This window comes from Oryx dammah, unplaced genomic scaffold (genome assembly GCF_014754425.2).
Source record: "Oryx dammah isolate SB20612 unplaced genomic scaffold, SCBI_Odam_1.1 HiC_scaffold_27, whole genome shotgun sequence".
Taxonomy (NCBI): domain Eukaryota; kingdom Metazoa; phylum Chordata; class Mammalia; order Artiodactyla; family Bovidae; genus Oryx; species Oryx dammah.
In genome coordinates, this window is record NW_024070211.1 from 16,431,276 (window position 1) to 16,456,239 (window position 24,964).

Below are 24,964 nucleotides of genomic sequence, written 5' to 3' on the forward strand. Positions count from 1 at the left end.
CTCCACCTGACAGTGCAGGTGGGCAGTCCTTTTTGAAGTCATTAAGAGGGCTGCCACTAGTTGCAATAGAATTGTATATCCCACCTTGTAAACACCTAAGTGTGGTGATGAGCCACAAGAATTAGCAAAGCCACGACCTGGTCCCCTTTCTTTTTAACTTGCTGCTAAAAGCCTTCAATTTTTTATTTTGTAAATTTATTATTATTTTTTTTTTTAGGCTCGCCATGTCTACTTACTTGCCCTGGCTTCTAAGACCCACTGTAAATTTATTTTTAATTTTTTTTTTTTGGCTGCACCACATGGCTTGTGGGATCTTAGATCCTCGACCAAGGATTAAATCTGTGCCCTCAGCAGTGGAAGCGTGGAATCCTAACCACTGGACCACCAGGAAATTCGAATTCCTAAGGCCTTCCTTTTTAAGATAAATTAGATGCATGAATCTCTCATCACTGGCACAGGATGTTCCCTGTCTCCTTCCATCCTGCTGAGAACTGTTGTTGTTCAGTCGCTAAGTCACATCTGACTCTTTGTGACCCCATAAACTGCAGCACGCCAGGCTTCCCTGTCCTTCACTATCTGCCTGAGTTTGCTCATGTCCATTGAGCAACCATGTCTTCCTCTGTCGTCCCCTTCTCCTCTTGCTCTCAGTCTTTCCCAGCATCAGGGTCTTTTCCAGTGAGTTGACTCTTCACATCAGCTGGCCAAAGTACTGCAGCTTCAGCTTCAGCATCAGTCCTTCCAATGACTATTCAGGGTTGATTTCCCTTAGGATTGACTGGTTTGATCTTCTCACTGTCGAAGGGACTCTGGAGAGTCTCCTCCAGCAACAGTTCAAAAGCATCCGTGCTCAGCCTTCTTTATGGTCCAGTTCTCACATCCGTACATGACTACTGCTGAGAACTGATCAAACTTAAAATACTGGTGAACCTACTGATTAATGACTGTCAGCCCCAAAAGCCCCACTACAGGTAAACTAAGTCAGTTTCATTGTCAACATGTTGAATGCTGAGATCACATGGTCATCATTAAATCATAATATCCAACAGCTTCAACTATTCGGGGGCATATTTTATAGCTAACTCATGCCCCAAAGCTTGTTGAGAGGTCAGCAACCCATCAGGGGATACTCAGAGGAAGACTTGCCCAGGCTTGGTCACTCACTCAAGCAACACGGAGACTTGTGGCTGCAGTGTCCTGTGGTGAGCTCTGAGGATGCTGAAAGGGCCTGGCCCTAAGTGGAGGACAGAAGGGGCCCATGACAGCCGTGCCACCACCAGCCTGTAGGCTCCAAAGATAGCCCTATGCTGTATCTGTGACTATATCTTGTACCTAACAGGAGACCTAATGCTTAGTAGGTGCTCAATAAATAATTACAATGAATAATATGACATGCCTCTGATAACAAACATTTGAGAAATCACGAGGAAGCAGTTAATTCTTCTAGGGAACTGAAGAAGCCTTCACAGATGAGGCTACAGGACCAAGCTGGTCCTTCAATGTAGGAGTCAACAGGCAGAAAAGGGAGAAGGGCAGTCCAGGAAGAGGGTAGCGAATGGGAGGGTGTGATGTCTCAAGAGGTCAGGCAGGAAGAAGGAAGGATGAAGAAGGATCTTGAAATACAGGAAGGTCCAGGCCCTGCAGACTCTATGCTCTGGTTATAGAGTCCACTGTCCACATGACAAGCTCTTCTGAGCATCAAGAGCCAAGTCGCCTCTTTAGAAACATTACTTTCCTTTTGTCCAGTGGTGAAACCATGCTGTTTCCTTTCTCATCTTGATTGCCAGGAAGCTCCTTAAGTGCTGGGTTCCTTATACTTTTTTTGTGCCCCGGAACAGTCCCATGTAGCACTTTTCACCCATAGGTCCTGAGTCAGTTCTCTGTTGCTGCAAAACACAACAAACACAGCATCTTAAGACAATATGCCTTTATTAGTCAGTTTATCACGGGAGTCTGAGCGCTTCAGCAGGGCTTCAGTCAAGGTGCTGGACGGGCTGGTGTCTCATCTGAGGTTTGACTGAGGAAGAATCTGCTTGCAAGCTCACGTGGCTGTTGGCAGAATTCAGTTCTTTACAGGTGACAGGCAGAAGCCTCAGTTTCTTGCTTGGTGCCAGCTGGGATTCTACCCTCTCTATAGGCAGTCCACAGTTCGGCAGCTTACTTCTTCAAAGTCAGTAAGGGAAGGGGTACCCTGGCAAGATGGTTGTTACCATCTAGCATAGCACAATCACACACACACAACCACACATCTCATCACCTGTGCCCTATTTTACTGGTTAGAACAAGTGCCACACATCCATGCTTCCCTCTCACACCCAGGAGGAAGGCTCATGGGGCCACCTCAAATCTGTCCACTGCAAGTCCTCATCGGATAGTAACCGCTCTCTAACTGAACTACTCCTTTTGGCAAATAAGAGCATCAGGTCACACAAGACATACACAGCGAAGTGAGCAAACAATTCCTGCTAAGAATGCTCTCCCTGCCCCCACAGAATTCACTAAAATGTGGGGTATAGGTAAGTTGATAAATATGAGATGAAGACACATTATAGGATTCACATTACTGCTGGAAAGACTGCAAGTCTTCTACCATCAACGTGATTATCTGATTGTCATAAATTTCTTGATTGACAAACATAAAACAAAGGTAGTAGCCATAAAGTGGGAACTAGGTCAGATATCACTATTATTAATTTGGCCCTTCCCCGGAAAAATGTCTCCTAACCCCCAGCACCTATTGTTTTCCCCTACATTATAGATATAGTTACTGCAAAGTTTCACTAGCACAGTATTAAAGTCTGGGTTCTAAGGTCACATGGCATTAAGCTTAGTCACTGTATGACTTTGGACAAGTTACTTAACTTCCAATAAGGACAGTACATGCTTGCTTAGTATCTGCTACGTACCAGGCTTGGGCTTCCCTGGTGAATCAGCAGTAAAGAATCCGCTTGCAATGTAGGAGGCTGCCTGCAATGCAGGCAACTCGGGTTCGATCCCTGGGTTGGGAAGATTTCCTGGAGAAGGAAATAGGAACCCACTCCAGTATTCTTGCCAGGACAATCCCATGGACAGAGGAGGCTGGCAGGCTACAGTCCATAGGGTCGTAAGAGCTGAACATGACTTAGTGACTAAACCACCACTACACTACCATATGCCAGGCTTTTTACATACATTAAATTCATTAAAATTCATATACATTCCTTTAACCCAAACACCCAGGAGAGTAGGCACCATTTACCCATTTATAGATAAGAAAACTAAGGGATGATTAAGCAGGGCCTAAAATTCTCAACTTGAGCAGGATCATGATTGAAGGGTTGTGCCTGAGTGCTCAGTCGGTAAGTCGTGTCCGGCTCTTTGCGACCTCATGGACTGTAGCCTGCCAGGCTCCTCTGTCCATGGGATTTTTCTAGGCAGGAACACTGGAGTGGGTTGCCATCTCCTTCTCCAGGGGATTTTCCTGATCCAGGGATCGAACCAGTGGCCTCTTGTGACTTCTGCATTGGCAAGCGGATTCTTTACCACTAGTGCCACCTGGGAAGGCCGAAGGGTCAGTGGTGGACAAGATAATTGAGGGCAAGGTAAAAGCAAATAGGATGCTAGTGCTAGCAGATTCGCTAACCTGCTGTCCCCACTGCTAACGCTGGCCAAGGACAGACAGAAACTCTGTGGTGCAGGGCAAGGGGCCTGTCTCGGCTTCTGGAACCTTCCACTAGGTCCACAAGGGCAAGGGCATCTGTGTTAACCTGTGAGCACGAGGAAGCCCAGGAACCAAGACTTCGAGATCCTGGGAGGACTGGTGGGTAGAGGTGGCTGAAGTTCAGTCTCTTAGCAGAGAAGAGGGGAAGGGGCTGGACCGAGTGCGCTCCACCGACAGAGACACACCTGGAGAAAGGGCCCTTTCAGAACAGTGGGCTCCTCAAGACTGCTCAGCAGACAAGATGGTGCACCAGGGACGGGAGAAGAGGCTGGCACTCAGAGAGGTCTAGGGACCTCCCTTCCACTCCCCACAGCCAGGAGGCTCTGGGTCTCTGCGGATCTAGGGGTCCCTTACCCTGCATCCTTCTCCCATCCCCACCTCCAGATCTTTAGCCCTCTGAGGCTGCCTCCTCTCGGGCTGTGGGGAGGGGACCTGTCAGAAAGTCCCCAAACTCTCACAGAGCCACATACCCTCTTAATTCAGAAACCCTTCCTCTGCCCAGTCGCCCCTTCATCCCGGTACCCCAGCCTGCAGGCCACCCTGGGAGTCTGGCTTCTCAGCAGGGCTTAGCAAAAAACAGTGTTTCTTACACTTTTCCCGCCAACATGGCGGGGTAATAGCCGGGAGGCTCCGCCGGTTCGCAGACACAAAATGAAGGCGGCTCAGTGCAGAACCAGGCTGCAGACAGTCCCCAGGGGGCACATGGAAACCGCGTGCCTGTCCTCACTCCCTCGAACACCAGCCCCCCACCCCCGCATCTCCCATCTCCCAGTTTCCGCCTGCCTGTTTCCCCTTCTTGAGGGAGTGGGACAGAGGAGTCCCCCGCGCTTTGGCGCTTGCTGCCCGCGAGCGTGCCCATTTTCCCGCGGAAGTGGGCGCATTTCTGCTCGCAAGCTGTCGGCGCGCGCTGGGCACACACGGCGATCTCTCGCTGTGATGGGGCCGTTGGCGCGCGCCCGGGTGCCCCTCTGGGCCGCCTGCCCCTGGGGAGAAATGTGAGCCCCCAACACAAGCTGGAGGCTCTGCAGACACTGCGCCGACCCGACCCTCGCCCCACAAGGTGCAGCCCGGGAGGGACTCGGGACGCCAAGAGCGCGTAACGAAACGCAGGGGCGCTCAGGCCGGGTGACAGTCAACTTGGCGCACAAATACGGGCTCAGGGGCCGCGCCGCGGCGGCGGGGACGGAACGGACGGTGCGGTGCGTCTGGGATCGCAGGGTCCCGCGGGGGCCGCCGCTCGGCCGGGGGCGGGGAGGCGGCTCCTCCATGCTACAGTTGAGCCCTGGAAAAACCCCGGCGCGCGGGGGAGAGACGGGCCAGCTCGCAGGCACGGCCGCGGATGGCGGGAACAAAGACGGCCCGCGGCCGGATGCAGTCATGGAAAAACCCATCGGTGCGCCGGGGCAGGGGCGACAGGGGAGGGGCGGCGCGCGCCAGACCGCCCCGCCACGCTCGCCGGCCCGCCCGGGCGGGGCTGCTCTCGGATCCCGCCCCGGGAGCGCTCCTCGCGGGCAGAGGGGGAGACCCGGGAAAACAGAGAATGCTGGGCGGGAAGGGGCGGCCTGGGAACCGAGAACCAGAAGTACCCTGGCTCCGGGGGCGGCGCGCATCCTGGCTCCGCCAGCATACCCTCGTGCTCTCAGCCGGGGCGGGAGGGTGGCCGGCCTGGTGCGCGCCGGGTACACGCGGACTGTACACGGCCAGTGGGCAGCTGCGGCAGCGGGTGGTGGCCGGCCCCTAGGGGGCGCGCACAGACACCTCCCCCCCACCCCCAGGCCAGGGCGCCGACGCGTGTGCGGCCGCTCACACGCCTCTGTACACACATGATCATATACACGCACGTGCTCCCTGACACGCGAGCTGACCCCAGCTCCCAGGACAGAGGGAAGGAAAGCGTCCTACCGGGCCCCGGATTAGATGCTCCTTTGGCGGCCCCCAGGGCAGGTGACAGAACCTCAGGAGCTAGAGGCAAGGACCGAATCTGACGCGAGGTTAGGGTCCCCCCTTCCCCCTACTTTACAAGTGTGTGCCAGGATCCCATCTCAGGGCTAGAGTTTCCCTCCCATTCAGGATGCCACCTGCTGGTCCTGGTCTTAGGAACCCGCCTGGAGACGGGGAGGCATAAAGACTTTTTTTTCTCTTTAGAAAGGGAAAGTGTTGGCTGGAGTCGGGCTCAGTGACTTCTGAGGTCTTTCCAGTTAACGACTTATTATGAAGGAGGAACTGGACCCAGAGACCATAAAAGGAGTTGGTGGGAGCGGAGGAAAAAAAACCTTGGTGCCTGATTTGGCCCCAGCCACAGGCTCAAACGTCCCCTTGTTTGTGCTTCTGCCTGCAGTGGGGCGCCAGGGTGCAAACGTGAACCCATGGGGGTCCCTGAGTGGGGAGGGGGCGTGGAAGAGGACATAATTCTGGGGGGCCCAGAGCCAGATTCTGGAGAAGAGACTTCAGGTTCTGCCTGAGTGGGGAGGCTGCTAGGTTGGGGTGGCAGGTTGGGGTTCTTGAAGCCCGGAGGGCAGGGAGCCCACCACCTCAAAAAGTTCAGGAACAGGGCTGTCTTTCTGAGGTCTGGCTGTTGGAATTGTGGGAATACAGTTGTGCTGGGAGTTCCAGCCACCTCCCAGAATACAGAATACAGGCACACCAGCGACAGGACAGGGTCAGAGGAGCTGGCAGCCACTTGTGGTCTCCTTGGGAACTGAGGTTGGAATCAAATGACCCATACCCGGCCTCTCCCTAACTTCCTGGTTTGGGGGATCTGATCCGACATCTCTGGACCTCAGATTCCTCATCTGTAAAGTGGGAACAAGAGCTCCTCCGTAGGCTCCCTCCATCCTGCCTGCCTTCCTTTTCCACTTCTCAAAGCCCCTGGAGCTTGCTCACCAGGACTCCTTCCAAGGCCTAATTTCCTGAGAGCAGGTGGGGTCCAGTGGGACGTAGGCTGGGGAGCAGCGCCCCCTCGTGGTAAATATCGGGAGGGTTCGGTTATTCCAGGAGGACTCACGCGGGCTACTCTGCTTTTGGTGCCTGATGGGGGCTCTGGCAATTTAGAGCTTCCATGGGCTGATCCTGGGGCTCCACTCAGGGAGGCTTTTCCATCTTGCTTCAGCTACCCCGTTGAGCAACCAGAGAGAATTCTGCTTCGCCGCAGCAGCCTCTGGTCTGCCTTCTCACAGCCCTGCTTCTCCATTTTTAACAGGCTCCTCTCACTTCTGTCCCGGAGGAATCCATTTGGCATTTACACTGTGCTTTACAGCTTACACAGCACTTTGACACACATTACTCGTCCCTGAGGTGTGTTGTTTCTGGGTGGTGACGGCCCTAGATGGATAGAGGATCCTGGTTTGGGGCGTGGCTCCAGCACCAGAGGGCTGGTTTGGATCCTGCCTCCTCCATCCAGCTGTGTAACCAGGGCGACACTCAAAACATTGAATAACCAGTAGGACAGGCAGCGACCAATCAGAACAGATCCTGCCCTAAACACCAGGTACAGCCAAATGTGTGTACCTGCTGAAGATTCTGGAACAATCTCAGCCTCACCTCGGTTTCTCTATCTTCTGTAAGGACACAGTGATCCCACTTTATAGGGCTGTTGTGAAGGCTGAATTAGTTACTGGATTTAAAAGGTGGAGAAACCAGTGTCTGGGACATAGAAAACACCCACTAAGAGCTTTATTACTGGTCCCTTCTCAAGACTCTGTGACTCAGGGTGAGCAGCACTCTTAAGGGATAACACCTCCCCTCCCTGCAGTGAGCCCTCTATATACATCTGGGCTTGCCCCCTGGCTCACTTCCCACTTACCACACTTCCTCTAGTTATCCTACTCACCAGAAGTGCTTCTCAAGCTTTCCCACATATCCAAATTTCTGCGAGACCTTATTACGCTGCAGGTCCTGACTGAGGAGGTCTGTGTGGGGCCTGGGATTCTATATTTCCTACAAGCTCCCAAGTGGTGCTGATGCTGGTCTGAGAAGCAAGGCCCTCAGAGATCACTGCAGAAACAGAAGTGTCAGTAGACTGTGAGCCATAAATGTTCATTGAGTATTTACTCGGTGCAAGGCTTCCTTGGTGGCTCAGAAGGTAAAGAATCCGACTGCAGTGCAGGAGACCTGGGTTCGATCCCTGGGTAGGGAAGATCCGCTGGGTCAGGGAGAAGGGCAACCCACTCCAGTATTCTTGCCTGAAGAACTCCATGGACAGAGGAGCCCGGCAGGCTACAGTCCATGGGGTCTCAAAGAGTTGGACACGACCGAGCGACTAACACACACAGTCAGTGCAAGGCTGTGCAGGGATCCAAACAGTCCAAGGGCTGGGTTCCAGCCTCAAGTGGCAGATTAGTTATCTCGCACAAATGGAGGTTAAACCTAGCAACTGGGCCAAAGGGCTAACGTGCCAAAGGGGATGCTTGTGGTGAATCCATTCTCCTCCCGGTAGCCAGAGTGATGCTTTAAACAAGTGATGCTCTGGGCTTTGGCCAAGATATTTTACTTTCTTCAGTTGAGGTGATCCCCAGAGAGGGCTGACAGCTGAGGGTCCTTCTGTCTGAAGCCTGTAACTCCCAGCTCTGGGGTACCCTAAGTCCTTCAGGCCTACAGGTGACCTGGATGGTGCAGCACAGCGCCCACGTGGGGGTACTCACCCTGGCAGGAGGGCAGGAATCAGAGAGCCTGGTGGAGGGGGCGGGCTGTGCAGGGAGTCCAGCAGAGGGGTTTGCCAGCCCTGATCCCAGGGTAGAGATGAACCAGATGGGCTGAGGCAGAAGTTCTCTCCCTTGGTTCCCTGAAGACAGAGTGGGATGAGTCATGGGTGGGATGTAGACCATAGGCACAACCTTGACTTTTGTTCCTCTGTGTTGGTGTAGTGTTAATCAGTGTCAACTTATCATCCATCAGCTGCTACACTTTACATTTCATCATCTTAGGTAGATGACCCTCATATTTTTCCAAGAGCAAGTTTTGTTCAGCTCCAAATAGGGAATCAGACAATCAGTATTTGCAGGAATGAGCATTTCTGAAAGTGTTCTGTGGTTTGGGTCCTTTGCTAAGAAAGTACCAGGTCTACTCCACCCCCACATGTGCTATCTTGTGAGCCTCTTTGAGGCTACCCTAGATGTCCACATTGTGTTGATTGGATGGTGTGTACAGTGGTCCAGGAAGCAGCTAGCAGCAGCATGGGGAGAGGCAAGCAGAGGGACCTGAGAGAAGGAAGAGGCAGGCTGTGCCCAGGAAGGAGCCTTGTTTGGTGTCGGGGACATAGCAGCTGGGTTGGCCCCATGAGTCTGTACCCTGTGCAGTCCCATGGGGTTCTGGGCTTGGCTTAATGCTTCGCCGTCCCTGTCTTGATGTCCTTTTTAAATTTCATTTTTGTTTTCTTTTTTGTTTTTGTTGTTGTCTTGACATTCTCAATACTTTTTGAAGAAGGGGCCTTGTATTTTTGCTTCACTTGGGCCCCATACATTATGTAACTGGTTTTGCTTGCCAACTCTGGTTCCTGGGCCCAGAGCCCGTTCTGCAGGGCCCATCTGGGAGAACACAGGTTGGGGGCGGGGGGATCCTTGAACAGGTCTTTGTGTGAATCTGGGATCATGGAGCTTGCTCCACCCTGAGGGGAGGAGAGGATGAAGGCTGCAGGCTTTTCTCAATTGAGAACCAGGCCCAGGAAGCCAGCCCCTGAGGCTGGTCTTTCAGAGATGCCAGGTGCCTCCCGTCTTCCACCCCATCAGTGAGACTGAGACAGGAAGGGCCACACTTGGCTGGGACCGGCAGAGCGCCCCCTGGCTCCTGGGTCAACAATTGGCCAGGATGTGGGCGCTCGGCTGATTCTCTCTGGCCTGGGTTCAGACATCTGTGTCCCCGAGTCCAGTCTGGTCTGGCTCACTGGACAGCTCCCTGGAGACAGACTGTGAGAGGCTTGGGTGTTACTCTGTTTGACAGGTGGCATACGGAGGAAGGAGCCTGAGAGGCCTGGACAGACTGTGTCACTTAAGTCCTGAGACACAGTTAGGGGCTGGGTCCTGAGGGGACCCGCTCCCCACTGCCTGCCCCACCTCGCATCCCCACCTTCCTGGGCCTGGGCCAGTTCACGGCTTTGTCTTTGCACACCTGATGCTCTTTCTGCTCCTGTGGTGTCCTGTCCCTCCCCTTCTTCCACTCCAGGTTGAAACAATATCCTCTCCCAGGGGAACATCTGCAGCCCCATGGGAAGCGCGTGCAGCGTGCCCACTGTCTGCCAATGAGGGTGACAGTGAGCCTGGGCTGCTCCAAACAGGAGTGCATCACTTCAAGGAGTTCACCCAGCCGAGCATTTATAAGTAGGCCAAAGCCTGGCGGTCCCAGGGGCCCCCGAGTGGGGAGAAAACCTGGGCGACAGGGAGCAGAGTGGGGGGCGTCCTGCTTTGGGCGCAGATCCCGCCCCGCCTGAGTCGCCGGTCTCCGAGAGCTGAAAAGGGCCTCTGTGTTCCGTCTCCTGCCTGCCCGCGGGCCAGGAGCGCATTTCCGCAGCTGCGCCAGACCCCGGAGGCTCCGCAGACCCTCGGGGACAGACGCAAATAGTTCCCGGCCCAGCTGCCCAGCCAGTTACCTTGGGAACCAAACTCAATCGCCTGACGTCACTGGGCCGTTGCGTAGCAACCGGCAAAGACTCACCCTGCAGCTCTCCCCGCCTCCGCGGTGAGGTAGCCGTCGCCATGGAGACGGCGGGACTGGGCAGGGCGCTGCCCGGCCGCCCTGTCCTCCTCGCCCCTCGCCCGCCTGGTCGCGCCCTCCGCTCCTCCCCGCGACGGAAGGGGACCAGCCCCAGCGGAGGAAATGGCGCCTCCTGGCCTCAGGGCGGCTGGCGAGGGCCCCGTGGTGGCCTAAAGTACGTCCTGCCTCCAACTGGGATCTCTTTCCCAGAGAGGCCTTTGTTCACCGTCACCCCCCTGCCTGCCCCCTTTTCGGTCCCCAGCCTGGGTTCCTGCTCTGGAGACAAGGACCAGGCGGCAGCACGGGACATTTCTCCCCACCCCCATTGCCCAGGACATCTCAGCAGTGTTTGGCTACCTGCCTTGTGGGAGGAAACACGGGGCCCTGCTCATGCCACTCTGCTCCCATCCTTGATTCCCTCCTCCACCTTCCCCTGGTGCCTTCCCCTGACGTACCTTCCCCTGGTGCCTTCCCCTGTGCTGTGACATTCACCTCCATGCCTGCCTGCCGGTGCTGGGTGCGGTTTGGCCGGGTCACCCCCGGGTGGGGGGCAGTGGGGAGGGTAGAGACTACCTGACCGCTTTCCAGAGTTTCTGTTGTGGGTGTTGTTCCGCGGTTGCCCCATCTCCATTTCACACCATAGCAGATTATACAATGCCGAATCCCCAAGCCCAGAACCTTTCAGGGACCAGCAGCAATCTGCCACTCTGCCCTGCCTCCATCCTGCCTTGACTAAACCGTCTTTGGCCAGGAATAATCCTAACCACCTTCTCTTGCTACAGCACCTTGATTTCTTGTTCACCTTCAGAGCGGTGGAGGCCTACTGTGGCAGGCGTTTTTCTTCATCAAAAACTGCATTTTGACAAGCACCTAATATTCCCTGGTGGCTCAAACGGTAAAGAATCTGCCTGCAATGCAGGAGACACAGGTTCGATCCCTGGGTTGGGAAAATCCTCTGGAGAAGGGAATGGCTACCCATTCCAGTATTGTCTGGAGAATCCCCTGGACAGAGGAGCCTGGCAGGTGGCAGTCCATAGGGTCTCAGAGTTGGACACGACTGAGCAACTAAAACACACTCAATAATATACAGGCAGTCAGAAACAAAACCAGGTGTTTTAGGCGAATCCTATTTTCTCATGGATATTTAAAATTTAGAGATCCAAAGGAAGAATTTTCAATCCATGGAATTGCAAGAACACTTCAGAATGCCTCAGCTCTTTCCAAACACATGGTTCAGAGACAGTCTGACTGTGGGCAGAGGATTCACAGACAAACTCTAGTGTTGTGGTGGGCATCTTCAGGGCCCAGAGCTGAGAACTGTACTCTGTGTGGCTTTGTGCGGACATCTGACCTCATCTGGAGCCTCAGACTGGTTTTGTGGGAAAAGTGACTTTTATCTGCGGGGGAACCTTCAGGTGTGAATGGAAAGGGAGGTCAGGGCTGTGCCACCTGCAGTGGGGAACCCCAGGCAGCCAGAAAAGGACAGTTTGCCTGGCTCCCGCTTTTTGTCTCTGGGAGGGAGGGGCATGGCTCAGGATGCCCAGAGCTGCCTGCTCAGAGAGGCACCAGGTCTGACCTTTCCACCATGTGATCCAGGCTGGGCCAACCAGAGTCCTTCCCCTTGGAATTTATCAGACTGGAGAAGGAAACAGACCTTTCCTCTTGGTCGTGGAAGTGCAAGGCTGTGGACCTGGAGCCTCCAGGAGCCTCGTTCTCCGACATAAGCAGAAGCTTGGAGAAGAGTTGCCATGGGAGGTAGAGGACACAGCCATGGAGATATCTGACAGCTTTGTGACCCGACAGCAGGCGTCTCGAAAGTCAGTTCCTTCTCAGCCCTTTTCTGCCCAGCTTGTCAAATCTGTGGGTTTTTGTCACTTCCAATGAAGAGACTCCTGACCAATATAAAGACAATGCAGAAAGCCCCAAGGAAGGAAGAAAACTAACATTTGTCACAGACCTACTGTTAAATGCTGTTCTTTTTCTAATGCATTCTTTTTTAAATTTTTTTATTGAAGGATAATTGGTTTACAGAATGAACTGTGGTGTTGGAGAAGACTCTTGAGAGTCCCTTGGACTGCAAGGAGGTCCAACTAGTCCATCCTAAAGGAGATCAGTCCTGGGTGTTCTTTGGAAGGACCGATGCTAAAGCTGAAACTCCAGTACTTTGGCCACCTCATTCGAAGAGTTGACTCATTGGAAAAGACTCTGATGCTGGGAGGGATTGGGGGCAGGAGGAGAAGGGGACGACCGAGGATGAGATGGCTGGATGGCATCACCGACTCGAAGGACATGAGTTTGAGTGAACTCCGGGAGTTGGTGATGGACAGGGAGTCCTGGCGTGCTGCAATTCATGGGGTCGCAGAGAGTGGGACACGACTGAGTGACTGAACTGCACTGAATGCATTCTCGATCACAGGCATTTTAGAGGTGAAGAAGTGGAGGTCTGGCCCTCACTGAGCACTGCAGTGGCCGTGAGGACTCCACAGAGGGGGCCAGTGCAGCATCTGTGGTCCCTGCCCATCCAGAGACCCACCAGCCAAGCCCTCCTCTTGAGGCCTCAGCATTCCTCTGTCATCTCCTGTTGGGACCTAACAAACGCCATGATAGGCTTCAGGGACTAAGGTAGGACTCACGGGAAAAGCTGAGTCATTGCCCAGTGAGGTCATCCCCACGGATGCCAGGACTTGTCTAATCACCATATTCCCCGTAACCTGGTTTGAGTTTATCAGGACGTAAAAGACATCCCCCTGCAGCCAATAAAGATTAGCCAATTAGTAAATACTAGGAAACTCCTGCAGCCAATCAGCCCTTGCCAACTCTCTGTCTTTGTTCTAAAACCTATAAATACTGCTGTAAATCTGGGCTCGGGGCTCCTTGCTCCAGTCCACTGTGTTGGATGTGGTGGGAGCCCTAGCTCGAGCTAGAAATAAAACCCCTTCATGCTTTTGCATTGCTGTGGACGTCTTATTCTCTCAGTTTTGGGGACTCGGACTCTGGGCATAACACTCCCAGGACTTGTCAGTTTCCTGCTCTTAGCCACACCCTGGCCGGGCTCAGAGATTAGGGTGTTGTGTCCTCTCTATGGCTCTTGTCACTGCTGCTGCTGCTGTCGCTTCAGTCGTGTCTGACTCTGTGCAACCCCATAGAGGGCAGCCCACCAGGCTCCTATGCCCATGGGATTTTCCAGGCAAGAGTACTGGAGTGGGTTGCCATTGCCTTCTCCCGCTATGGCTCTTAGCCCAGCCTAAATGTTTCTTTAATCAAAACCTCTGCTTACCGGTCAATCTCTCAGAGGCAGAACACACACCCGAAAAGACTGCTGTTGGTCTAGAGATATGCTGGTAGCTGTCAGGTGTTAACCCTAATATATAAACAAGAAACTGGAGAGACACCGGCTTTGTTGGGGTGAACTTATAACTTTGTTGTGTCTCAATTCTCAACACCAAAGAGTACCCTCCATACAGCTGCCCTGTTGTTCTGACGATGGCTCATTCTTTTCCCGTTTATACACCACCTTCTGTCCCTACCAACTGCCCCTCCCCAATAGTTCAATAGTTGTTCAAGGAATTCCCTGGCAGTCCAGTTGTTAGCACTTGGCACTTTCACTGCCAGAGCCCAGGGTTTGATCCCTCGTTGAGGAACTAAGATCCTGTAAGCTGCGTGGTGCAGCCAAAAAAAAAAAAAAAGTTTAGTATTTATCCATCCAACACAGTGGCCCATGTGCCTGTGATAGGCTGGATCACCCCCATTTGCTGAGTACTCCTGTTTCATAAATTGCTTCCTCTTGGCCTGTGAAATGGGGCCTTTCTCCAAATCCCTGACTCTGGGCCTTGCCTTGCTCACTCCAGCCAGAGTTGCGGTGCACCCATGAGCCCCTGTGTTGGATTCCTCATTCCTGAGTGCACCGCCCTGACCTTGCAGGTACAGTAGCACCTGGATGCCTGGGGATTCCCACCTGCAGAGACGACGTGTTGCCAGGTGTATTTGCCAACACCACAGTTAATCCCACTACAAAGGGAAAGGCCAGGAGCAGGCAGGGAAATTCCGTCCTTAGCACACAGCTCCATAGCACGCTTCTGTCCTAATAAACACAATGATCGTTAACACATTGCACTCAACAGTGTGCCAGGCACATTTCCAAGCCCTTGCTTCATTTATTCCTCACAACAGCCTGATGGGGCAGGTGTATCATCATTTTACAGATGAGGAGACCGTCACATGGGGGATGAAAGGAATGTAGCTAGGAGAACTCAAGGTAGCCTGACCCCCAAAGTGAAAGTGAAAATGAAGTCGCTCAGTCTCATCAGACTCTTTGCGACTCCATGGACTGTAGCCTACCACACTCCTGCATCCATGGGATTTTGCAGGCAAGAGTACTGGAGTGGGTTGCCGTTTCCTTCTCCAGAGGATCTTCCCAACTCAGGGATTGACCGGGTCTCCCGCATTGGAGGCAAGGCATCCTCTATATAACTAAGGTGGCTTTCTTTCTTTTTTTTTTTTTAACTTCATGGGTGTGGAAGCTTTTATTTTTTAAAAATTATTTGCTTACAAATAGTAATTTTTATAACATTTATTTATTTCGGTTGTGCTAGGTCTTCGCTGCTGCCCAGGCTTTTCTCTGGTTGTGGTGAGTGGGTGCCACTCTAGCTGCAGCATGTGGGCTGCTCACGGCAGGGGCTTCTCTTGTTGTGGAGCACAGGCTCGGGCTCGCAGACTTCAGTAGCTGCAGCTCTCAGGCACTAGAGCCCGGGCTCAGTAGTTGTGGTGCCCAGGCTTTAGTTGCCTGAGGCATGTGGAATCTTCTTGGACTAGGGATCAAACCCATGTCCCTTGCATTGCAAGGCAGATTCTTATCCACTTTAACCCCAGGATAGTCTGAAACTCTGCTGGCTTTAACACACAAAGTGGTGTTGGTCCAGCAGCCCTTGCTGTGAGGAACCCCCATTTCTGGACTGACCCTGCCCCAGAGGTGGACTTGAGGCCCACGCCAGGCAAAGAGCTACTTCATTTCCTGTGGCCTCCATGATTGGCTCAGCAGAGCATCGGAGCCATGTCTTCCCCTGGGACTCTCCTGCCAGAGCCAGGGGGAACAAGAGCCTCTCTTTCCAGGAAGGTGTCTGAGCACCAGAGAATGGAGCTAGCACAGGAGGGGCCAAGCTGGAAAGACAGAGCCCTGAGGACACGGCTGAGGCCTGGGTGCAAACACTCCGGCACTTGGCAATTGTGTTCATTGGCTAATCTTGCCCCTAACCTGGGTTGCACTCAGCTTCCATCTCTCGTTTGCCTTTGCAGTCTCAGGATCTGGCAGTGCCTGGCCTAAAGCAGCGCTTTGTTCTTGTTTAGTTGGTAACTTGGGTCCGACTCTGTGACCCCATGGACTATAGCCTCATGGACAGGCTCCTCTGTCCATGAGATTTCTCAGGCAAGAATACTGGAGTGGGTTGCCATTTCCTTCTCCAGGGGATCTTCCCGACTCAGGGATCGAACCTGAGTTTTCTGCATTGGCAGGTGGATTCTTTACCACTGAACTTCCTGGGGAGCAGAGTGGCACTTGCGTGTGTGCGTGATAAGTCACTTTGGTCATGTCTGACTCTGTAAGACTCTATGGGCAGCAGCCTGCTAGACTTCTCTGTCCATGGAATTCTCAAAGTAAGAATACTAGAATGGGTCACCGTGCCCTCCTCCAGGGGATCTTCCAGACCCAGGGATCAAACTCGCATCTCTTAGGCCTACCTGCATTGGCAGCTGGATTCTTTACCACTAGCACCACCTGGGAAGCCCAATAGCGGCCCTTACGCTGCTTTAAAAATATTTGTTGAAAGCATTTGGGGTCCACCTGGCAGTTCTGTCTCCTCTGCTCTGGACTCTGGACAGGTCGAGCTGCTGGGCCACCCTCCCCACCAAGCACCCACCATGCCTGCCTCTACTTTTGTCGTCCTTGCCTCTGTCGGGGACACATCCTTCTTCTCTTTAGGCCTGCCTCAAAGGGCCCCTGATCCTAGAATATGAACTGACAACCTCCCTCCTCTGGTTTCCTTGCTTTCACTCCACAGGGGCAGCTCACCTACAGAAAGCGGCAGCTCCTTGAGGGAAGGGGTAGACACACCTGGTTTTATGCCCTTGGGGCCTGGCATCAGACTTATTCACAGGAAGCATCTGCTGGGGAGGGGTGGTAAATGCATGCCTCTGGGGGTCAGGCCGGTGACGTCAGTGCTGATGTAGGGCAGGCGGTTCCCTCTAAAGTGGGCAGCTTGGCTGCAGGTTGCCCAGAATAAAGAAGGCCCCTAGGTTTCTCAAGAGAAGCAGAAGTCCATTAATAAGTATTTATTTATTTGGCTGCACCAGGTTTTAGTCATGGCACGCAGGATCTTCAATCTTTGGTGCAGTATGCAAACTCTTAGTTGTGGCATGTGGGATCCAGTTCCCTGACTGGGGATCGAACCTGGGCCCCCTACATGGGGGGCGTGGATGAGCCACTGGGCCACCAGGGAAGTCCTCAGAGATCCATGTTTTTATTTAAAATCTCTTGGCTTGGACTTCCCTAGTGGGGCAGTGGATAAGAAATCCACCTGCCAATGCAGGGGACTCGGGTTCAATTCCTGGTCTTGGAAGATTCCGTATGCCTCAGGGCAACTAAGCCAGAGCACCACAATCACTGAGCCTGTGCTCTAGAGCCCTCAAGTCACATCTACTGAATCTGTGCAACACAACTGCCGAAGCCCGTGCACCGTAGAGCCGGTGCTTCGCAACAATAGAAGCCACTGCAATGAGAAACCTTCCCACCACAATGACGAGTAGCCCCCGCTTGCCACAACTAGAGAAAACCTGCGTGAAAGAATGAAGACCAGCACAGCGGAAAATAAAATAAAAAGAAAGAAAGAACTACTGTGAAGGGCAAACAATCCGTCAGTGGGCTGGTTCCCGCCAAGGTTGTCTCCAATTTGGAGACTCTGCTGAGAATGAAGGATGGGTGAATGAAGGACTCCATGGCCAGGGCTGTAGAGAAGGTGTGTGGGTTGTGACCCATGTAAGGTGCCCAGCCAAGGGCGAGAGTCAGGGCTGATGTCCAGCCAGATCACTCACCAAGTCACGCGGCCAGATTGGCACTGTGTCCAGCCAGAGGGTGGTCTGGTGGCTTTCCAAAGCAGGTGGCTCCCTTGTCAAGGTGGACAGATCACAGACAAGGCTCAAAACCACGTCAAGAGACCTGGGTCTAAGGTGACCAACTTATCTTAGTTTGCCTGGGATTTTCTTGGTTTTAAATCTGAAAGTCTCACATCCTAGGAACCCCAGGCAAAGCAGGGTGGTTGGCCACCCTACCAGGATCCCTCTTCCCACTGTGTCCGCCATCTGCTAGAGGACAATAATCATGGCAGCTGACACGTGTGAACTCATTAAGTGCCAGACATCATGTGTAAGGACCTGCGTTGTTCTCCTTACGTCTTAGAATATCTTCACGGTATGGGTTTGCTGCTGGTTCTATGGAGGAGAATTGGAAGTTCAGGAGGGTGAAGGGATTGGCCCATGGACAGTAGGGGTGCTGGGATTTGAATCCACACTGGTCTTGCTCTGTGTTCTCAACCCCACTACCAGAGAGCCCGGTAAGCTGGCCTGAGCCTGCTGAGCCAGGAAGCCCCAAAGAAGGGCCAGGTCTTGCTTCCACAGAAATGCACTTACCTGGTTAGAGGACGAGATCAGATCAATTTTTGCAGTGGTAAAGAATCCGCCTGCCAGTGCATGAGACCCAGGAGATGCGGGTGCCATCCCTGGGTTGGGAAGATCCCCTGGAGGAGGAAATGGCAACCCACTCCAGTATTATCACCTGGAAAATTCCATGGGCAGAGGAGCCTGGTGGGCTACAGTGCATGGGGTTGCAAAGAGTCAGACACGACTGAGGGACAGCGCCCACAGCTCCCCACATCTGGCCTCCCAGGCCTGCCCAGGCCCTTCTCTTTCTCTTTTAATTTTAATTTTTAAAATTGTATTGGCCATGCCGTGTGGCATGCAGGATCTTAGTTCCCAGGCTGGGGACTGAACCTGTGCCCCCTGCACTGGAAGGCTCAGAGTCTTAGCCACTGGACCACTCGGGAAAGTCCCAAGGCAGGTCTCTTTCTGCACTTTGGCTCCCAGCTCCTGAGTGGGACAAGCTAAGAAGCCCTTGGGGGGGGCACCTTTCCGTCTTCAGAACACCCTAGCCCCTTCCTGTCCCTCCAGCCTGAGCCCACTGCACAGACAAGGGAGGAGTCTGGCGCTTGGAAAATAAACGCTGGCCAGTGATTTATTGCCCAGTCTGGGGAGAGCTGTCCAAAGCAGGGGTGGGCGAGAAAGCGGGGCAGGAGTGTCCCCGGGGTCTCAGGAAGCTGCCGAACATGGGGTCCAGTCCCAGTAGGGGCTGGTGTGGGCCTAGTGTAGGGTGAGATGGCTGGTCAGGTAGCACACGGCCGAACGGATTCCCTCGATGGTTCCCCGCTCCACCGATTCCAGTACGTGGGTGATGGAGCGCAGGGCCGATCTGGTCCTCACCATTAACCTGGAGGACAGGGCAGAGCTGGCTCTCCCCAGGATGCTGGAGACGGAGCGCAGGCTGGGCCCCGGGGTGTGCAACAGGTCTGACACGGAGCCATGGCCAGTGGCCAGGAGGCCTGTGGCTAGGCCCATGTTGGCATCGGACCACACCAGGATGTCTGCCAGGGAGCTGATGGACCCCTCACCCCCGCCCAGCAAGCTGGTCATGGAGCGCATGTAGCTGTTCTCATCAGCCGTGGAGTCCAGGGGACCTGTCCCCGGGGCTGGCGCTCCAGGGCCCGGCGAGGCAGGGGCTGACGGCGAAGCATCAGGGTCAGGGTTCAAGGCTTCGGGACCCTCCGGCTTCTCCTCAACAGCTTCAGGGGTGTCAGCAGTCCCAGGGTCAAGCTGGTCCTTGGGGTCTGTGGTGCTCACGATGGGCTGAGCCTCCACATTTTGGGGGAACTGTGCCTCGGCACTTGGGGTGGCTGTTGCTGGCTCCTGCTCCCTGTCCGGGGCGGCCACTGCTTGTGGTGTCGCTTCCTCAACCAGGGAGTTAACTTGGAAAATCTGAGGATTCTGAGTCCTGCTGGAATCTTGCAGCAGCCCTTTCTGCACTAGGTTCTGGAAGCCCAGGGAATTTTTCAGGGCACCTGGGGCCGGGTCAGCTGGCAGAGCTGTGGCCTCCCTGGGCTCCTGGGCCTGCCCCTCGGCAGCTTCATGCTTATCTGCATCCCCGGACTCTGACGTGGTCCCCGAGGTGGCTGGCTCAGTGGAGGCCTGAACTACATCCTGCCATTCAGCTGATGTTATAGCATCAAGAGACGCTGGGTCATCTGTGAGGAGGGGGACCTGACTTTGGGACCCCACTGCTGGGATGTCTGTAGACCTGCTGTCCCCATGCAGAGGGGTGCTGGTGACTCCGGCCTCTCCCGAGGGCACGGTGGTCATGTAGGCCCTTTGTTACTTGTGCTGGTTGAGAGAGTGGCCGTGGCCCTGCTGGGCTGAGCCCCCCAGAGGGTGAGGTCACAGGGGACTGTCGAAGCTGGCGATGTCACAGGTACTTGCAGAGCAAGGGGCCTGTGCCTCTGGAGTGGCTGCCCTAGCGGGCTGAGTCTGTGGGGCTGTTTGTAGCCACGGTTCAGATGTCTAAGGAGACGCAGGCAGGTGTCTTGGAAAAGCAGGGAGGTTGTATACAGGGGCAGGTGCCCACCAGGAATCGGGATGCACCTGGCTCTCGTGAAAGGATGGGATGCAGATGTTGATTTGTAATAAATGTTATAAGGGACCACTCCCAGCACCTCTCTGTCCACACTGGTGACTCACTTGGCTAGTCCTTCTGCAGAGACTCAGTTTCGCAGCAGTGGTGAGTAGGAACAAGGGAAGGGGAGGGGCTTGGGCAGCTCCCAGCCCTGACTGTCTTGGTTGTGGGGAGCTATAGACTTAAGGTTTGTGTCTCACCACAAAGTTTGTATGGTTGAAAGCTATAGTACTTGGAGGTGGAGACTTGGGGAAGTGATTGGGTCATGAGGGTGGAGGCTTATAAAAGGGACCACATAGACTCTCTGGCTCCCTTCTCCATTTGAAATGCAGCTAGAAAACAGCTATCTATAAACCAGGAAGCAGGCTTCACTGGACACTGAATCTGCAGCCCAAATGTGCTAATACAGGGGTTAACCCTGTGATGTGGAATAAACTATCTCCATCTTCTCCCTGCTTAGCTAGGCTGAGAGGGCAGAGAATAACAAACGATCTGTAATGCCTCGAGTGTTCTCTGGAAATGTGTGGACCCAGATAAACCTATTTGAGCTTGTGCTCTTCATTAAGAAGGTGGCTGGAGTAAAGGTTCCAGTCTGTTGTGTCTTACTTCCCCAGGGGTTATCAGCTAATATTTAGTGACTGCTTATCATAGGCAGATATGTGACTGCCTTGGTGGCTCAAATGTAAAGAGTCTGACTACAATGCAGGAGACCAAGTTTCGATCCCTGGGTTGGGAAGATCCTCTGGAGAAGGAAATGGCAATGCACTCCAACTCTTGCCTGGAAAATCCCAAGGATGGAGGAGCATGGTAGGCTACAGTCCATGGGGTCGCAAAGAGTCGGACACAACTGAGTGATTCACTTTCACTTTTATGATGGACAGAAGAAGCAGCTAAACATCTAATCCTTCCAACTACCCTATCATCTCTAGATAGGTGCCATCCATTATTATACCCATTCTTTACAGGGGGAAGCTAAGCCTCAGAGGGAATAAGTGACTTATTCAAAGGCACATATCAATAAGCACTGAATCTGTGATTTGAACCCCGTCTGGTTTCAGAAGTCAAGTTCTCCAGCACTATTTCATACCCAGAAGGGATACTGAAATATTGAATGACCAGCATGGTAAGGATACTAGCTAATGCAGAGAGTAATAATCCAGCCACATCAGTAGGTAACAGTTGCTGTCACTTCTCCCAGCACCAGGCTCAAAAGTATTTCTTCTCCCCATGAATGCTCTCAACCATCTGAGAGGTCACAGGGCAAACCCAAGCTTATTGTGGGTGGGATAACCTTATACTTTGTGAAAGAATTATTGAGAAGACTGGTAGTTGCTCACAAAAGCCTAAAGTCTAAGGGAAAGTTTCTGCACAGACAAGAGTTCAGCGATGCCTTCAAGATTTAGTCTTCTTTCTCTCCTTCTCTGGGTTTCCCCTTTCTCACTGATGGCTAGATTTAGGGGAAGATTCCTCTGGGTGCAGGTTGCTAGCACCTTCAGGCTAGTGCAAGATACCCTGGTCCTTGGTAATTAATGGCAAACATCAAGCCCTGAGTCTCATGGGCCTTCTATGAAGGAGTCAACACAGCTTGGGGACCAAACCCTGGTTGGTCAGGCCTGGAATGGGGCTTGAGGTCAGCCCCACTGAAACATAAGGCCTGTAGCTGGAAATCAGGTTGGTCCCCAAAAGAAACTGGGTGCCATTACCAAAAGAAGGCAAAATGGATGCTGGTCAAGAAACACAGAAGAGATCCACTCTATGGCGATTATAGACATCTAAAGAAAGTCTATTAATTGGGGAAAAGCCTGGCAGGTAATGAAGCAAAATGTTCAGAAGAGACTCTGATTATTGTGACAAAATCAGAAAATACAGATAAGCAAAAACAGGTAAATAGCAATAAAAATAAAAATACCCTAAGCAATATGGTAGACTGAGTGAGTGGGAAGCCTGTTACACCAGCACACTCACACAAATATCATATAGGGTTAGTATCTATACTGTAGGAACTTCCCAGGTGGTCCAGTGGATAAGACTCAGTGATCCCAATGCAGGGGGCCTGGGTTCGATCCCTGGTCGGAGAACTAGATTGCACATGCCGCAACCAAGAGTTCACCTGCCACAGTTAAAGATTCTACGTGCTGCAACTAAGAGCTCACACAACCGAATAAGGAAGCCAAGGAAGGCCTGGAAACCCCCAGAAGCTGGAAGAGGCAAGGAGGGCCTTCCTGGAGCTTTGAGAGGGGAGTGTGGCCCTGTTGACAGCTTGACTTTGGACTCAGGTCTCCAGAACCATGAGAGAATGACTCTGTGTTGTTGTCAGACACCCAGCCCGTGGATATTTGCCTCGGCAGCCGTGGGAAACTAAGATAGCCTCTCACAGTGATGGTGATGTCCAGTTATTATCACTCTCAACACGTGCTCAGACACCATGTACTTGTCCTCCAACAATGTCTCATGGTTAAGCACTGTTACCACTTTGTACAGATGGGGAGACTGCAGCTCAGATAGAGGAAGACCTGGGTATGAGCCAGGTTGTCTGGTTTGAGCCCACACTCTTCACCCCAGCCCGATCAGGCCAACTGACATTTAGCAGCCAGCACCCCTTTGGCGTAGGTCAGAACTTTGTTTCCACAAACCTGTGTGATCATTTCTAGGGCAACCCCCCCGGCGCCCGCCATCCCCGTTGCCCCAGTACCTGATGTTTCTACAGCTTTTCTACACCTGCTGTGATGGGTGCCTTTGCCATGGGCACTGCTCAGTGCTGCCACCTTGAGGTGGCCACTGGGATCGGGCCACTCCCCAGCCTTCCACCACGGTTCCTGCAAGTGTGGGCCTGCAGCTCTTGTCTGCAAGAATCCCCTGGGGCCCTGTCCATGACTAGGGGGGTGCCCGCGGCCCCCACCTGCCCGTGAGACCATCTTGGGGCCTGAGTCTTTGGTGGGTGCTCCGTCACAGCTCTCGCTGCCAGGGCAGCCACCCTGAACACCAGTGTTCTAAGGGGAAACTGCAGTTTTTGCCCCTTGCCAGGACTCCCACTTTCTGCGTGTTCAAGACACTTAAGGAGTCGGAGCTCCAACCATTAGCAGGTGGTGTGGGAATTCCACTTAGAACCTACACTGGATTTGTTTGGGAGAAGCAGGTTAATAAGCCTCATGGGATGGGGGCTGAGACCCCAAAGGCATTCATTCTCAAATGACAAAGCCCATCACCCTGCTTTCTAAGGAGGTGAACGTGGTTATCTGGAGAGGAGAGGCTTCGTTTGGGAAGAGCTGGGTTTGGGCTGGGAGTCCTACAGCCAGGCCGTTCTGTGGGAGAGAAGGGGTGAAGGCTTTGAAGTTCCTTGGCTGCACCAAGAAGGGAAGAAAGGTCAGGCCTCTCTGGGGGTGGAGCAGGTGAGGCTTGGGGAGAACAGAAACATCTAGAGGGAATTTTTAAATTGTTTGTGTTGAGGTCTCCAAGGTAAACCCCTCACCTCCACAACATCAGAAATCAGGCCTTGTTTGCCAGAGCTTTTGTGTGAGTGCTGGTGCCAGAGACGTCAGGCCCCAAGGAGCAGGAGGGTACGGTTTTCTCCTGTAGGTTGGCACAGAGCCGACTGCCCTGGGAACGCAGAACAGGGACAGTGGAGTGCTGAGCTACAAAATGGTGCTGGGACAATCGGTTAGGCATTGGAAAAACAGTGGGTTAGTTTCTCACTCTCACTTGGAGATGAAAACTACAAAGAGAGAGAGTGAGAGGTCATAAGTAAACTGCAAATACTTGATTTGGGGAAGAAGTACTTTCTAAATATAGAAGCCAGTAAAGAAATTCCAAGGGGGGGAATCAGTCTAAAAATAGGTCAAGGACTTCCCTGGTGATCCAGTGGTCTAAGACTGCGCTGCCAATGGAGGGTGCCCGGGTTTGACCCCTGGTTAGGGAACTAGATCCCACGTGCCTCAACTAAGACTAGGCACAACCAAATAAATAAATAAATATTCCTTAAAAGATAAAAGAGGTCAAAAAGTAATCTAAAAAATTTTAAGTACAAGCCACAGACAAAAAATATTTGCTACAAATACCCTACAGGGTTAATATCTATACTGTATAAAGATCCCAGATTGAAAGGACACCATTATGTTCCAAATAACACAATATGCAAAGAATGAGAACAGACCATTCACCGAAGAAATCTAAATAACTAATAGCCATGAGACAAAATTCAGAAGTACTAGTGGTCAAAGAAATACAAGATTAAAAAAAAAAAGCAAAACAAGATATTTTGGGGTAGTGGGATGATAAGTGACTTAATTTTTGGAGGGGAGCAAACTTTGTTTTCTGATGTTTCTCTAGTAATATTTCTTGCTTGCATTAAGAAAAGATTCTAAAAGTTAAAAGCACGTGGTTTGGTCAAATAACGAATGAATAGCCTGTATCAGAGAATTTTTCTTTGTGGTGGATCATGGGCAAGTTTTCTCTTTCAAGCTCTTGCACATTTTAAAATTTATACAATTCATTTGCCCTTTCAACAATGGGTAAAAACTACTTGAAGCATTAGAACAAATTTGCAAGTTAAGATAAATTCCTTCTCCCTAACCTTCCAGAAGCCTGGGCTCTGAATGTAGATAGCATTCCTGGGGCCACCCAAACACCCACTCTGAGTGGGAAGAGACTCAAACTGAGGGGCCACCCCCACACCTCCCTCTGCAAAACAAAGGGGGTACTTCAGCCGCCCCCCCACACACACCACAAATACACACACACACACACGCACACACACACACACACACAGACCCTTTGGACTGCTGCAACTCTTAGGATGCCTTTGCTAGTCTCCACCTCCA

General features: G+C 52.7%; 1 protein-coding gene and 1 long non-coding RNA gene across 2 annotated transcripts; both read right to left on the reverse strand.

The window, feature by feature from the left end:
• Positions 1 to 259: 259 nt before the first annotated feature.
• Positions 260 to 9,448, reverse strand: LOC120854262. The gene is made up of 2 exons (XR_005718943.1): positions 7,527 to 9,448; positions 260 to 1,883 (listed from the first exon to the last, which is right to left on the reverse strand). It is a non-coding gene; the product is annotated as an uncharacterized LOC120854262 (long non-coding RNA).
• Positions 9,449 to 18,784: 9,336 nt separating this feature from the next.
• TEX44 (testis expressed 44) lies at positions 18,785 to 19,837 on the reverse strand. Its single transcript, XM_040228998.1, has one exon. The coding sequence runs from the start codon at positions 19,835 to 19,837 to the stop codon at positions 18,785 to 18,787; it is 1,053 nt and encodes a 350-aa protein (XP_040084932.1).
• Between the last annotated feature and the right edge of the window lie 5,127 nt (positions 19,838 to 24,964).

Bases quoted from the DNA above. Each gene is read 5' to 3' on its own strand.
- TEX44 (XM_040228998.1), bottom strand. From the start codon at position 19,837: ATGACCACCGTGCCCTCGGGAGAGGCCGGAGTCACCAGCACCCCTCTG.